This window comes from Dufourea novaeangliae, unplaced genomic scaffold, assembly GCF_001272555.1.
Source record: "Dufourea novaeangliae isolate 0120121106 unplaced genomic scaffold, ASM127255v1 scaffold56, whole genome shotgun sequence".
Classification (NCBI taxonomy): domain Eukaryota; kingdom Metazoa; phylum Arthropoda; class Insecta; order Hymenoptera; family Halictidae; genus Dufourea; species Dufourea novaeangliae.
This window is the reverse complement of record NW_015373942.1, coordinates 4,332,530-4,348,236: the sequence shown is the minus strand read 5'-3', so window position 1 is coordinate 4,348,236 and position 15,707 is coordinate 4,332,530. Positions and strand designations below refer to the sequence as shown.

General features: G+C 32.5%; 3 protein-coding genes across 4 annotated transcripts; 1 reads left to right on the top strand and 2 right to left on the bottom strand.

Annotated features, from left to right (window-relative positions):
- The first annotated feature begins 5,129 nt into the window (after positions 1–5,129).
- On the top strand, positions 5,130–8,264 carry LOC107185811 (mismatch repair endonuclease PMS2). Its single transcript, XM_015573573.1, has 6 exons — positions 5,130–5,186; positions 5,265–5,364; positions 5,938–6,097; positions 6,205–7,466; positions 7,547–7,796; positions 7,939–8,264. The coding sequence occupies exons 2-6, from the start codon at positions 5,278–5,280 to the stop codon at positions 8,262–8,264; spliced, it is 2,085 nt and encodes a 694-aa protein (XP_015429059.1). The 5' UTR covers positions 5,130–5,186; positions 5,265–5,277.
- Positions 8,265–8,520: 256 nt separating this feature from the next.
- On the bottom strand, positions 8,521–10,742 carry LOC107185812 (glutamate-rich WD repeat-containing protein 1). Of its 2 annotated transcripts, none has more exons than XM_015573575.1 (4): positions 10,712–10,742; positions 9,941–10,448; positions 9,113–9,520; positions 8,521–9,028 (listed from the first exon to the last, which is right to left on the bottom strand). In XM_015573575.1, the coding sequence occupies exons 2-4, from the start codon at positions 10,432–10,434 to the stop codon at positions 8,542–8,544; spliced, it is 1,389 nt and encodes a 462-aa protein (XP_015429061.1). In that variant the 5' UTR covers positions 10,435–10,448; positions 10,712–10,742; the 3' UTR covers positions 8,521–8,541. The 2 variants fall into 2 exon arrangements, with proteins under 2 accessions (XP_015429061.1, XP_015429060.1); XM_015573574.1 differs by having other exon boundaries at positions 9,941–10,483; positions 10,712–10,726.
- Positions 10,743–11,794: 1,052 nt separating this feature from the next.
- LOC107185815 (diphosphoinositol polyphosphate phosphohydrolase 1) lies at positions 11,795–13,669 on the bottom strand. The gene is made up of 3 exons (XM_015573577.1): positions 13,298–13,669; positions 13,004–13,159; positions 11,795–12,204 (listed from the first exon to the last, which is right to left on the bottom strand). Exons 1-3 carry the CDS (start codon positions 13,394–13,396, stop codon positions 11,908–11,910), a joined length of 552 nt encoding a protein of 183 aa, XP_015429063.1. The 5' UTR covers positions 13,397–13,669; the 3' UTR covers positions 11,795–11,907.
- Between the last annotated feature and the right edge of the window lie 2,038 nt (positions 13,670–15,707).

Below are 15,707 nucleotides of genomic sequence, written 5' to 3'. Positions count from 1 at the left end.
TTATTTGTACAATATACATAGATAATTGATAAGAGTGCAGCTTTAGGACTTAGTTTTTAAGTGTGAGAAGAGAGGACACTTGACATTGTACACTCGACTCTTTTATTTACTTTGATGAATAGAGAAGAGAGAGAGAGGGAGGGGGGGAGAGAGGATGGTTGCAAACGTTAGTTTGTTGCTGATTGAGAGAAAGAAAAAAAACAAACAACGGACTTTAAACAAACGAGGTTTGCATGATTCAACAACAATACATATTTATACAGAAGAAGGAAAAAGAATACACAGTAATAAGAAAGTTAAAAAAAGCAGTATACACGTAAGATCGATCAAGAATGATATAATCATCCAAAAAAAAAAAAACCTAGATACTTTATAATAAACGATACGCGCGTACTCATATGCATATGTTTCCAATGGCGGTCGTAATTGATTTTTGCCGTTTCACTTTGATAATTGTAGCGTTTATTTATATTAATATTGTTACACCTTCGGCGTAAGTTCGTAATCGTTTTCTGGCAATCTCGGTACTTTTCTTCTTCTTCTTCTTCTTCATATCTTTTTTGTTTTTTGAATATCTTGATTATTAGACTAACACAGGTCATTTTAAGAAGTATTTTCCTTCGTATGTTTTTTTTGTCCTCTTTATTTTTAGTTGTGTCCTGCTAAAAAAAAGTATCACGGTACACAGATATGATGCCAGAATGCGAAACATTAAATACAAATAAATTGTATCAATAGCGATAAGATAATATATAAAGCGAGGAAAAAAAATCGAGACAAGACACGACGGATGATCTAAAAAAAGTTTTCGATACTTATCAACAACATATACAGCGCAACAAATAACCGATCCTTGAAATATCTTGCATGTTTTATTCTGTCGCTCTCTCTTTTTTTTGTTGCGACGCGCATGTACTAAACAGGCTGAACTTTTAAAAAAAAAAACTTATTTTATCGTATTTTATTGACGGTTTTGTATTGTTTTATATGAAACGAATTATTACCATTATAGATTCAAACGGATACTTAAATGTTTTATTGTTGTATACAAGTATTGTCAGCTTGTCCTTCAGCTTACCTTACTACGAGCATATGAGACACCATGTGTTTTTTTAACATCGATTAAATTTTTAATACACTACTTTTTAATGGTATCAGTGATGGATTCGTTCATTCGTATTGTTACAATTTATTATACCAAAACTAGGTTCACTCGATGTACGAAAACCATTAAGAAACTATTTTATTTCTCGAGCATCTCAAGGAGTCAGTCTCACAACGTGTAATCTTATTTCTGCGAATTAACAGCGAATTGTTTTTTGTTCGGGATGGACTTCTTAGAATATTGTATTTTTTCTTTGGTTTTTTTTTTAAGTATTCACCGATAGAATTAACAACTCGCGAAACGACATATATTCGTTCGGATTCTTATTGGACGCTCTCGAGTAACGAAAAGGAGAAAAAAAAACAAACACTTGCGTTATTAGAGTAATTTCTCTTCGTCCCGAATGTACGAACGCGTACGTTAACGTATAAATACTTTAAATCTTAAGAGGTACAACGATTTCTTTTCTTTTTTTTTGTTCAAGCTGAAAATAAATGAGAAATGAGACAGTCGCAAAAATGGGGTGTGTGTAAACTGAAGTGTCACAGTCATAGATGATCAGGAGGAAAGCTGTTCAAAAATTCCATGAGTTTATAACGTCTAACGTTTTATCTCGACATCTCTCTCTCTCTCTCAGGTCGCTATAAGAGAGGGAGAGAGAGAGAGAGAGAAAGAGAGAGTATAACTTTAGAGACACGTATATGATTTTTCATAGCAAAGAATACAAAAATGCACGATGAAAAACCGTAAGATTATTTGAAGGTATCACCGGTCGGAAGGCCATCCCCGTGTGGGGGAATTCCGACGAATTTCGATTGATCTTGTTGAACGGCAAAAATCAGTACGCTCGATAAACGTAGACGAAAAAGTGTGTGATAACTCACACGTGTGCCCTCTTCCGAAATTCACATATTCGCGTCCGCGTTGCGCTCATCGGTCCCGTTTCGTGAGGTCAGATTTTTTTCTTTGCTCTCTCTTTCCCTCCCTATGTGTATATATATGTATCTTTCTTTTTTCCACTTGTGTATTTTGGTACGAGAAACTTCGCTTTTTGATAACGAAATTAAAAGAAAAAAAAGTTGCGCAGCGTAAGGGGTTGGCAAGCATTGTTTTTTTAAAACTTTCTTTCGATGAGAGGGAACAAGAGAGAAGATTCAGAAGATCGACCTATGGGCGCATCGCGGCCATTTTTTTCTTTCGAACGCATTATCGAAGCATTTTCTCATCTGACGATTGTTGATTTTTCTTTCTTTTTTCGATAACGATGATTATGCGTACGTTGTTTACGCGCAGCGAGACGAGATTGGATTTGTATCGTACTGTTTCCGACGTGTGTAACACAAAAATCGCGCCCACCTCCCCTTGAAAAGGGGGGGAAAACGACGATCGTCACGCGAGACTTGAATTCGAATATATTCCATTTTTTCGAGATATACTGGCAGCAGGAAACAAGGGGAAAACGTTTATACACATAGTAGTTCACGAAACTGGATCAGATTTTGCAGATAAAAAATTCTCGACGAATACTCGAATGGAAATGGCGCGGGGGTTGATTAATCGTAGAAAAGTGAAAAGAAAAATTGGAGGAAAAAACACGAGAAACAAAGGAAACATGATTAAGGAACGCGTCGAGTTGACGAAAAACGTTGAAAATATTCGGTCGGGATATACGGAGATTCGTAATTATACAAGCGATTGGATTGTTTTCAAAACGCGCCGATAGACTTTTTTTTTTATTTTTCATACGGAAACTTTTTACAGAGGCTGCTACGTTCATGAGATATTTTCGTATTTCTCCCCAATTCATATATAAAACGTATATATACATACATATATACGCGTTCTCTTATAGCTTTTGTACCCCCGGGGAAAAAAATTTGTCCACTTAACAATTGTCGCAAAATGCAGAGTATTTATGCCAATTAGCAGACAACAGAGATGTATACATTTAAAATAGCATAAGGAGCCGGCTTGTGTTCCAAATAATTTCCTTTCCAATGTGAAACAACATTCTTTAAGATTGAATAAAGTATGGAAATTTCTGTTGACGGTTGACACGTCATCGAACAAATTTATGTGTGTATTATTTGTCATTTCAGGAGTAACGTGAACAAAAAAATCCCCTTTTGCGGTGTGTTTGCGACAAGAATAATCCACGGCGTGTTTACCGCCTTTCGAGAGATCGGTAGAGGATTCGTTTTTTTTATTTTCTTTTTTTTTTTAAAGACTCAACGTAAATGTGTAATACTTGTTTGTTCTTTTATACAGAGAATAGAGATAAAGTATTCGAATCTGCCAATAAAGACATGAGGATATGCACACAATTTTCGATTCGAATTCTTTGGAACACATCATAGCCGGATTAAAATAACATAAGTTTCCTAACGTCATGTGTAAAAACATTGTGTTCAGAAAATATACTATAATACGACTGATAATAATGTCTGTTACGCGGGATGCGAGCGTCTTTCGGGATGTGTGTGAGATGGAGAGAGTCGTCGTTGTTGTCGTCGTCGTCCGAGGGTCTCGTTTGATGATCGCATACGCTGACCGACATGAAAAATATAAGGAATGAATACAGAGAAACAAACTGAACTAAAAGAAACCGATTTATTAAGATGAAAAATACTTAACAAACCTCCATACAAGATGAAAAAAAAAAACGTTGTATGTACCCTGTAAACATTTTCATTATATTATATTATTATTGCTACTACTACTATAATTATTATTATTGTTAACTATTAGCATTATTATTTTTATTATTATTCCTCCTGCTGCTATGTCTACTATTATTTTACTATTACTATTATTAATATTTTTATGATTATTTTTATTATAATTATTACCATTTACTTTTATTGGTATTACCACTGCTACTCCTGCTCCTCCTACTACCACTACTACTACTACTATTACTACTACTACTACTCCTACTACTACTACTACTACTACTACTACTACTACTACTACTACTACTACTACTACTACTACTACTACTACCACTACTACTACTACTACTATTATTATTACTACAATTATAATTATTACGGTTATTACGATTATTGCGATTATTATTATTTTTATTTTTATTTTTCTTATATATAATAATGTAATTGAAAATTTGAAACGATATTACATAAGGTTAATAATAAACAAACGCATCTTCATTTTTGTCGTTAAATTTCTGTTAGCCTCCTGAAGTCCTTGTACTTCGATCGAACACTTGAAATGCTACAAGTGCTCGGTTGCATATACGAAGGGAACTGTAATAATGTTATATAGCATTTTGATATATGTTATACATTCGTGAATGGCATTTATTCTTTGTGGAAACTGACTGCAGAAAACATTGTAAACACTATAAATTAAATTTGATTACATTCTAGTGAAAAACATAATCGTATCCTACGTTCCCTTATTCCGTTAAAAATCACTGTGACATTTTAAGTGGATAGTAGTAGAAAAAAAAATTAATATAGAACAGTGAAAATATTTGACACTAACCATTATTTTACAGCCTTATTTTTTACTTTTCCATAGGATACATTCAGATGTCCTATTTAATGCACATAGATACTTAAACAATAAAAAAGTATTTATTAACATTGAATTCGTGCCATAGATAAAACAACTTTCATAATTATAATTTGTGAACGCATATATTTTATTGAAAGTTCAGACAGCTCACTACCATAGTAGTCGTCGCAAAATAATATTAAAATCGCGTAAGAATATACTAAATTAATAAGTATGCACGACAATACGGAATTATTCTTATTCTTGGTACTAAAAACTTAACAATCAGTAATAATAATTCCAGCACTCACGTGTTTTCCAGATTCCAGAGAGGCAGAATCGTTTACACTGAATTTTCGCGCCATAACAGAAATGGGGTGTGCCACCCTTAAAATGTCAACCCATCAGATTTAAAAATTTTGTAAACAATGAAGCGCTCTTAAAGGAAAGTACTTTCGACTACAATGTGAATTCAAAATATTTAATTCTAAACACTGAAGCAAAATCAGATTTTTTAAAAAGATGTCTAGCATGACAGATAGTCGTCTATTGTAATAAAAACGTATGCATGATATGAAATGATTATACTTACAACGTAAAAAACGAATATTTCTGTTTTCACGTATTGTCATACTTACAGTGAAATATTAACGATGACAGAACCAATTCCAACAACAGAAGAATCGAAGAAAATTAATGCTATAAACAAACAAACAGTTCATCAAATTTGTTCTGGACAGGTAAGATTAACCTATTAATATTCTGATTTGTTCATTAACAGTCAATATTATAAATTTAATAAACGAAGTTAAGTAGATTTTGAAACATATTAATGCATTTAACACATTGCATTGACATATCTCTTCATGTCTTGGATAAAAATTAGCATACAAATGATATTGTTATTTTTTATTTACTCCATGAGCTTTAACTTATAGAACTGATATCTATATTGTGTTTTTAAAATTTTAATAAATTAAAAATTTATTTATTTTACTATGTGCTCATACCTTTTATTTATCACTACTATTTTTAAAAGACTAGTAATGAATACAAAACCTCACTTGCTTTATGTGAATTCAGATATTTCTGTATAAAGATAAATAAAAAGTGTTTTCTTTCATTTTTATAAAGTTTGGTATATATAAAACATTAAAGATCCTTTAACTTTTTAGAATTAAATACTGCATATATAGATAATAGCATATTCTAGCATAATGAAATATATTTATATACATTGTAAGATTTAAGATCCATTGTTAATACTACCTATAGTACAAGATAAATTTATTATGAACATTACTTGTTTTTAGGTGGTTCTAGATCTTGCAACTGCTGTAAAAGAACTCGTAGAAAATAGCTTAGATAGTGGAGCGACATTAATTGATATTAAATTAAAGGATCATGGCAAAACCTGCATTAGTGTTAGTGATAATGGTAGTGGTGTTTTAGAAAAGGACTTTGAAGGATTAGGTATATTGTATGACTATAACGTTTATTTGATAAAATGACTTTATTACTTTTTAAGAAGAAAGAAAATATGTTTTTTGTATAAAGTACATTCTTTTTCTATTAACCAGGATTGAAACATCACACATCTAAACTTAGAGAATTTTCGGATTTAACAGAAGTAATCACATTTGGTTTTCGTGGAGAAGCTCTCAGTTCCCTGTGTTCTTTGTCCGAGTTAACTATTATTACGAGACATGCGACTAGTGAACATGGTTTCAAATTACAATTTGATCATGATGGTATATTAGAAAAGAAAGAAGCATGTGCAAGAGAAGTTGGAACTACTATACATGTTCAAAACATTTTTAAGTGTCTTCCAGTAAGAGCAAAAGAATTTCAGAAAAATCTGAAAAGGGAATATGCTCGAGCTATTCAGGTGTTGTACAGTTATTGTTTGGTTTCTACTGAAACAAAGATAACATGTTCCAATTCTGTGTCGGGTAAATGTTCTAATCTTGTAGTCAGCACTGTATCTTCTAATGACATTTTGAATAATATTAATGTAGTATTCGGTAAAAAGTCTTCTAATGGACTTGTAAAACTTGAATTGCTACCTCCTGATGAAGACACAGCGCAAGAATACAGTTTACCGAGTAATGTAGTTGTGGACTTTGAATGGGACTGCTATGTTAGTAGTTGCGAACACGGTGTTGGACGCTCTACTCCTGATAGGCAATTTTTCTATGTAAATGGACGACCGTGTGATCTCATAAAAATCAATAAACTAATCAATCATATTTATCATAAATACAATAACAAACAATATCCATTTGTTTTTCTAAATTTAAAATTAAACAAACAGTCGACCGATATCAATGTGACTCCAGATAAAAGAACTATTTTCTGTATACAAGAAAGTCTAATATTAGCAACGTTAAAATATAGTTTAACAACAAAATGGGATAAACTACAAGGAAATTTAACTGTAAAAACAGTACCTGAATTACAATTACGAATAAAAAGAGCAATTTCACCCACGAATACAGCTCCACTAGCAAAAAGATTACAAACTTTACACTCTGAATCATACAGTGAAACAAAAGATGAGGAAAAATGTAAAGAAAAGAAGACTGTACAATATGATGATAATTATGGCAATGAAAGTAATGATACACAAAATGATACAAGTCTGCTAAGAAGATTAGACGATGTAGATATGACAATCAATATTTTAACAGTAAAACAAAAACTTCAAGAAAGTAAGAATGTATCACCGAAATATGCGAGCACAAGTACAAGAATTAAATATAAAGCGAAAATGGAATCTAATCAAAATTCTCATGCTGAAAACGAATTGAAACGAGAACTGACAAAGGAATGTTTTCATAAGGTTGTAATATTTATGATATTTTGTATTTGTCTACCTATTTTTGAAGAACAACTTAAAAAAAGAAAATTAATTAATTACAGATGGAGATTATAGGTCAATTTAATCTTGGTTTCATCATAGCTTGCTTAAACGAGGATCTGTTTATCATTGATCAGCATGCTACAGATGAAAAATATCGTTTTGAAAAATTAAATAACGAAACTCAGTTGAAAACGCAGAAATTAATTGTTCCCAAACCTTTAAATCTTTCATCATTAAATGAAACAATATTAATCGAACATCAGAAAACATTTGAAGACAACGGTTTTTCATTCAATATTGATTCTCTGGGTAAATATAAGTTTAAAATGTTGTTAAACTGTAATAACTGAACTGCAGGTGTTTCTTGTGGAATTTTCACTAAGAAAATGTTATGCTTAAGAAGGTGTAATACAATTATATCAAGTGTAACAACAAATACTTTATATTTCAGCCGAATGTGGGCATCGTGTAAATCTAACAGGTATACCGGTCAGTGGTTATTGGCAATTCGGACAAGACGATATAGAAGAATTAATTTTTCTAATTAGAGAAGGAGGTATAGAAAATAAAGAAAACCACATATATCGTCCATCTCGAGTAAGACAAATGTTAGCCTCCAGAGCCTGTCGCAGTGCAGTTATGATAGGCACAGCTCTTAACAACAATGAAATGCAAAAGTTAGTATTGCAAATGGCACAAATGGAGAATCCTTGGAGTTGTCCTCACGGTAGACCAACCATAAGGCACCTGTTATCTTTACATCTTACACACAAATGAATTATACTCTGAATACAATTTTTTTAATATAGTAAACAAAATATTTTATTTTAAATATAAGCAACATTTAACATTGAGTCTCAGTATGAAAAGAAAGTTTACAAGTTATATGTAATAACAAAGACGGTTTTAATCATATTTAACTTAATGAATATTCTTTATGAACGATATAGAAAGCCAATGTAAATAAAATCGAAATTACTTTTTTATACAGTAAAATAATATTAGACCGATGAAGTATTCTATAAATAGTATATTACGAAAGAGGTAAACTTTTTCATACACTAATTGTACGGAATATGTTAAATCCCGAATGAGCTGTTGATATTATAACACCGGGACATTGAGGATGCCAATGTAGTTCTTTAATGTCTGTTTGACCTTGATGTATAAACAACAACTGTGGAGGTAAATCTTTCAGCTCACTACTTTCCACTTCTTCCGACTGATCAGCTTCTACTGATAAATCCCACTCCGCGATTTGGTCGTCAGCCCCGCCGGAAGCAAAAACTGTGGCTTCCTGAGGATGCCACTCTACTGTCGTGACAGGTGCAGTATGTTGCTTAAACATAGCCAATGGCCTCGCATTAGGACCAAATTGGCGCAAGTCCCATACACAAATCAAACCATCGTCACCGCCAGATACAAGAAATTGACTTTCTTTATGATTCCATGAGATAACATTAATGTCTGCAGTATGAGTGCCACTTGCTGTTAACATACAGGCAGATTGTGGACTTACTCTTGTGTCCCAGATTTTAATGCTGTTGAAGTTATATCAATATTATACTATTACATAAAACATGTAGAAGTATTGTATTTTCCTTGGATATAAACACATGGATTACCTCTTATCAACAGAACACGAAGCCAATACATGTTTTTCATTAGGAGACCACTGAAGATCTTCAACACTGGATGGCGCATGCGAACTATAGGGTCTCTGATCCACGTGCCATGTTGCACAACCATTATTGTCACCAATGCGCCATATATGAATATTTCCTTTACAATCACCGGACGCTATGGTACCTGTATCCGTTGAACACCAATCGAGGCCATATCCCTCGGCAAGATGCCCTTTAAAAGTAAATAATGGCTTAATGCCACTATCATTCTTTTCACTCTTTTTACGATATGCATGAAGCTGCTCCTCGTTTTCAAGTACTTCTAATTGTTCCTTTAAACTCCAAATGTGTACACGACCTAATTCGCTCCAGCTTGCTGCTAAAGGTGTTTGATCAATTTTTGTATACCTATTGAAATCCATAAACATATTTTACTTAATAACCGACAATAAATCAAATGGTAGTATTATTTACTATTGGCCAACCAGTATGGTAACATTTATACATTCCTTTTACAGTGTGTATGAACAGTTTGCTTTTTAATTTCCATTTTTTACTTATAACAGGATAACATTTGTAACATGTGAGATCTCATGTAGAAGTTATTTCGTTCCAAGTTGAGAAGCTAGGTTGCTATTATCAATATTGTTTCATTTATGAAATACAATATTTATTAACTTCATGCTTATTAATTACTAATTATACTTGAGTTTACAAAAAAAAAACGACCATATTTCACCATTTGTGTGATATACTTTTTACACGTATTACATATAGTGTAACTTGGATAAATTTTTCCTTTTTAAACTGAGAAGTTTATATATTTACCTTACTCTATTAACACAACCCTGATGTCTTATTGGTGCAATAGACATTACTGGAGATTTGTTATCTTCACTGTCTGATTCATTATCATCAGATTCGTCTTCAGAATCTTCATTAGCAGCATGAAGATTTTTCATTTTCATAACAAGAAGATTATTTACATGTGCCCTGGCAGCTTGTGTTCCAGCAACAAGGTACATAGTTAAAGGATAATCTTCTCTGTTACTACCTAGATTATCCAAAATTACATCAAAACTAAGACAAGGTGCACCAGATTGTGCATGATGTAACATTTGGTATGCTGTTTTATCAACAACTAATTCCTCTCCACTTTCTAAAGGTTGTCCAGGAAGATACACTGAGGGTTTATTGTCCTGACCCTCTTCTTCTTCTTCTTCTTCGATATCTCCATTGTCTATGGAATCTTCTTCATCGCTATCATTGCTACTTTCATCCATATCCTCAATAGTGATACCATCCATTGGTTCGTGCTCCATGTTCTCAGGAATTTCTTTATAAAAGATAGTCATCTTAATAAAGGTACATCTATAATGGAAGCATAAGTGACGTTTCAATAGCAAAAGATATAAATGATTAAAGTTTTCCAATACATAACCTAACTTTCTATACTGCGCAAGTGTTTAATATTGATAAAAATATCTTTTTATAAGATGTATAAGTGTAAATACATTGTCAACGATGTATAAATGAGAAACATTACCTCTATAAAATTGAACGTCTTATTGTTATCGCAGAAAATGTTTTGAAAGTTACCTTCTAAATAAACGAAGCTGATGCACGTGGACACACAATGTCTGATCAACGCACGCACGTACACACTCAAAAGTAAACAGTTGCATAAGTATGCATTTCTATTCAATAATTCTATATACGAAAATGTTTTGTGCTGATAGTATTTTTCTCATTGTACTTTATTGGCAACCTTTTGTGCGAAATCAAATCATTTCAATTTGAAAGAATACAAGTTAATAACAATGATAAGAATGAAATTACAATAATATTTGACTGATAACATTCGAGAAGTCATAGAAAATTTAAATACATAATTACAAAAAAAGAAATAAAACGTAGAAAATCCATGGTGCTACCATGTATCTATATTTCGTTTTACAATTAAATAATTTTCGTACTAATTATTTTCATGGTTTATAAAGAGAAAACTCTTGCTTTTTTTTCAAATGTATATTCTAAACAATCCCTATTGCGATTCTTTAAACAATTCAGTCTGTAAACTACATACCGACTCGTAGTATGCAAAAAGTTGTAATGATTACAGAAACCAATACAAAGCTGTATCACATACCATCAAAAACTGTGTTTAAAAGAAAAAAAACTCATGAGGTATAGATATGTTTCATTATGACATTTGTAACATTCTTTGAGTATATGGAAACAACATGAGAGAGGTAATCTAATTCTGGAATCTTTTTTTTTGCATGAAATACCATCCACTTAACGTATGAAAATTATGTACTTATTTACTTATTTAGTATAAGCATTTGCTTCCCTTGTAAAATCATGAGAAAAATGAAACTCGAGCTGGAAAAACTGCTCCTTTTGTGGATCAGTTTATCAATTAATGTATATAAACGAATCGAATGGGGGTAATAGTAATGACAATGATAGCAATTGTGATAATAGTAGTAACAATGTTGGTAGTAATAATTATAGCATTAATAGTATAGTAGCAATATTAATGAGAATAGTAATAGTAGTAGTAATTGTATAATAGTAGTACTAGTACTAATAGTTATAATAACAAGATTCATAGCAATTGTACTACTAACAACAGAAAAAAAAAGAAAAAAAAGGGGACAAGATACAAGCTGTGTTCTTTTACATATAAAATACAACTGCTGTGGTTACTATAGCCACATAAAGGGAAAGGAGCAGCAACAAATATTTAACATTTGATGGCAATCGTTCACGCAAATGGATGGTATTTAATATTAGCTGTGTTTATTAAGATGGGGATTGTTACTAGAATTATTCATTAACTGAATGGATGTTACAGTAGTATGTGAATGGTGAGGTGGTGAGATACTGGGATTATGTCGTGGATTAGTGTTGTGGAGGCTGTGTATATAAGAACGCTGGACGGGTTTGTGCTGAGCAAGCTGAAGTAAGGCCTCTGGTATAGTGAACCACTTTCGCTTTCGACCAATAGCACGTGAATCTTCCCATTCTGGTAGTTCCTCTGTTACCCGCATAACCCACACTTGTGTTCTATGTTTATGTTCCACGTTCTATAAAGGAAGATTATCCTTACCATTTATATTGTTTATCATTACTCGCTGTTACTAACTGTATTTTTATCATTTTACAATATTTTCTCCATTACTATTCCAACATCAGGTCTGGAACCAGTTAATAATTTTCGCACATCATAAATTTTGGACTGATCCTTGGCAGTCTGTTTTTGTTTGTGGCAGCAGTGACGGTCGCAGAAAAGGGCATTAAGTGAAAAAAGAAAGAGGGATCAAGGGTCAAGGTTGCCAATATAGATTCCAATGCATACGATTCCAGTGAAACAACACTAATGCAACGATGAAATTTCTTCATTCTTGGTTCTTTGTTAATGAAACTTTTATTATCATATTGGTGACATTTTTCTGATTAAACTGTGATCAAACACGATATAATTTAAATCATTTCTAATTTAACAGAATTAATAACATATATTCTTTCATTGTTGTTTCTGATAAATTAGAAATGATCCAAATTATATCATGTTTAGTCTCATTTTAACCAAAACAATCTCATCAATAAGTTAATAAAATTTTCATTAACAACAAGGAATCAAGAATAAAACAGTTTTATCATTGCATTAGTTGTATTAGCAAAACAAGGACTTTTAATTTTTTTTTTACTCCCAAAGTTTCAGCTTTCAACTCCCTTGATATTACTCACATTATTCATTTGACTGATTCCGTGGGATACCTCCCATTAGTGGGGATGAAATAGAAATTTTTGTAGAATAAACTTAACCAAGCACTTATGGAGAAAGTATTGTAATGCTGATCAAAGTACAATATATTTTATTACCTCAAATATGCCAAGACATCGGCCCAATTGTCCTAAAACACCGGCCTCTTCCCTAACTTCTCTTAATGCAGTTACTGCAGGTTCCTCTTCTGGTTCAACGCCACCACCAGGCACTATCCAACTATCTGGTCTTCTACTTGATGTAACCAAAAGTACCTTTAATACATTATAAGCCACATAAAATGTTTATTCATATTTGGTTTGCACATTAAAATGAAAAATAGCGATTAATAACAAAGTAAAAAATACTGTTATTTTAAAGGAAAAAATATCAGCTGCCATCTGCTGGCTTACCTCATCCTCAAGATCGTTTTTCACGCATATACATGCAGCCCTACGCCTGTAGCCTTCCGAATCGTAAATACGAATTGAATTTGGTTTCTCTTTGACCATGTTCGATTATGAAAGTTACGAAATTATGCCACAAATTCATATTTGTCAGACGGCCAGATAGGCCAATCTGTGCGCCCGCATTGTTTTAACGTTATTTGGAGCCGACATATCATCGACATAGAATTAACCCGCGAGCTATCACTGCTCACACAATTAATTTAAGGGCTCTACCTCTCGTCCGAAGGAAAGGACGATTTCTTATTTAAATATTGTTATATCACGATAAAACTACGAATGTTGTCCTTGCAGAAAATCGCTATAACCTTAAAAGTTTTAAAGTATTCACTAGTCAAGTGACTCCCTCTGGACTAATATTATTATTGCAATGCGTGTTAAACATTCATAAATATTAAATATGATTGTACAACATATATTTTTGATAAACTATTTATTATTTATATATTTTGGTTTTTTAAAAAATGAATACAAGACAATAGAAAGTATGAATGTTTAAATATATTAAAAATATAGCGATTAAAATTGTCTCTTTCCCCTAGAAAACACTTGTTATTACTAGATTTCTATTTACACATACATACATGCAGAGGGGAAATGAGAGTGCTCACGCTCGGGAATTCGTTGTCCCGAATGTGTGTATGCATCAAGTGGCCAATTTCGGTATAATAGTAGGAACCTACAATATCTCAGTATGTAATTATCTAGGATCTAGGCGTTCAAAATGAACATCATTAGTCTTAAATTGTTCCTGACGGCTCACGGGCTCAATCTATAGACCCAATACTGCAGAACCCCAGTATTAGTAAAATTATTTATGCCTCTCTTATGGAGCGGCAACACAGAAAAATAGTTGGCGCGGAATATTAGTATTTCTTAACAATTTTCATCTTAAAAATTGCTCCCAATTTGCTCCCTCGGAATTTAAAATTGCTCCCATCGCAACTATTATATTTAATAAGATATTCGCAAATGAAAATGCAAAACTTTGTTGTTTTATAATATTTAATGGTCACATATCTTAATAACAACCTATTAACAAGGAGCAATTGAAACAATGTTGTTGCATACAGGTTAGGTATAACGTCATACATAGGCCCTCGTTTAATTCAGGCTAAAATCACCGAAGGAACCTATCATCCAATGCTTTTTTCTGTCCCACGTTCATAGGGCTACGTAGCCCTGTTACCATTTTAGTGTCAATACCCGACGTTACCGATAAAGCATGAATTCAATACAATATGATTTGGTGGGAGCAATAATAGCATTAATTCGTATTAATTAGAATATTAAGATAATATTAGTTCTAAGCTGAAGAACGAAGACAACCGACGAGGGAACTTAGTTTTTTATAGGTTTAGGCTCATGAAAGAAGTCATCCACCGAGGGATTTTAGTACCGATAGTATTACATAGTTAAGATTTAAGTTATTTATAAGGTTTATTGTGAAAGGTGGGAAGATGTAGAACTTGTGATTCCATCTACCTGCCTTGGGCCTCCACTCGCAGCAACCTCCTCGTGGTGAGGCCTGGGCAATCGGTATTATCATCGGTAAAGTACTTTAAACTGATGACAATATCGAGCTAATGGCTGTCGAACTAGGATTATTTTAGAAATCGATATGAGATTCAAAGTGTAAAAATGTCTAGTACTTTGAATGTTTTAGAAAAGTATTCGAGATAAAGATGTATGGAACTACTGAAAATTACTTTAGATTCCTTTTCCTTATTCTGTAAATTCTTTAATTGGAATATGAATATTGCTGGAAGTATGAACATTTTCACAGGACAATGATATAAATGGAACTTTAAAACTTTTTAAAGTGTTACAGTGATATTTCGTTATATGTTCCATAATGTCAATAATATTGATTTCCTTGCAACATCCACAATTATTACAAAAGTCAATATAACGAAATATCTTTTATGCGATGTTTGTGGTGTACTACACTTATATGTAATAATATAGAATAAAAATATACTATTAGTCCGATATTTGAAAATATGCATGCGTTCGTTGTCACTGTTAAACTGTTGTAATAACAATGGAATAATAAAATAATTTACTCCAATGTACATAATAATACATATACATATACATAAAAACAATATTAAACGCAATAACTTTTTTGTACGCGAAGAAAAACTAATATAGGTCCGTCGGGATTGGAACCGAAGACTCCTTTCTAATACGTCTACTTTACAGTGAACGGACGGAAGAGAATCCGTTCACGACCATGGTCCCTTCGATGATTTTCCGACGTACCGAACACTCATGATCTGACAACATTGTATTTTAGACTTGACAACACTGTAGAAGTTAAACTAGTTGAGCTCGAATGGATTTAACGTAGTTC

Bases quoted from the DNA above. Each gene is read 5' to 3' on its own strand.
- LOC107185811 (XM_015573573.1), top strand. From the start codon at position 5,278: ATGACAGAACCAATTCCAACAACAGAAGAATCGAAGAAAATTAATGCT. The intron at 5,365-5,937 runs GTAAGATTAACC...ACTTGTTTTTAG, and splicing joins ATCAAATTTGTTCTGGACAG to GTGGTTCTAGATCTTGCAAC. The intron at 7,467-7,546 runs GTTGTAATATTT...AATTAATTACAG, and splicing joins CAAAGGAATGTTTTCATAAG to ATGGAGATTATAGGTCAATT.
- LOC107185812 (XM_015573574.1), bottom strand. From the start codon at position 10,467: ATGACTATCTTTTATAAAGAAATTCCTGAGAACATGGAGCACGAACCA. The intron at 9,521-9,940 runs GTAAATATATAA...GGATTTCAATAG, and splicing joins GGTTGTGTTAATAGAGTAAG to GTATACAAAAATTGATCAAA. The intron at 9,029-9,112 runs GTAATCCATGTG...TAACTTCAACAG, and splicing joins TCGTGTTCTGTTGATAAGAG to CATTAAAATCTGGGACACAA.
- LOC107185815 (XM_015573577.1), bottom strand. From the start codon at position 13,396: ATGGTCAAAGAGAAACCAAATTCAATTCGTATTTACGATTCGGAAGGC. The intron at 13,160-13,297 runs GTAAGCCAGCAG...AATGTATTAAAG, and splicing joins AAAACGATCTTGAGGATGAG to GTACTTTTGGTTACATCAAG. The intron at 12,205-13,003 runs GTAATAAAATAT...CTTCCTTTATAG, and splicing joins GATGTCTTGGCATATTTGAG to AACGTGGAACATAAACATAG.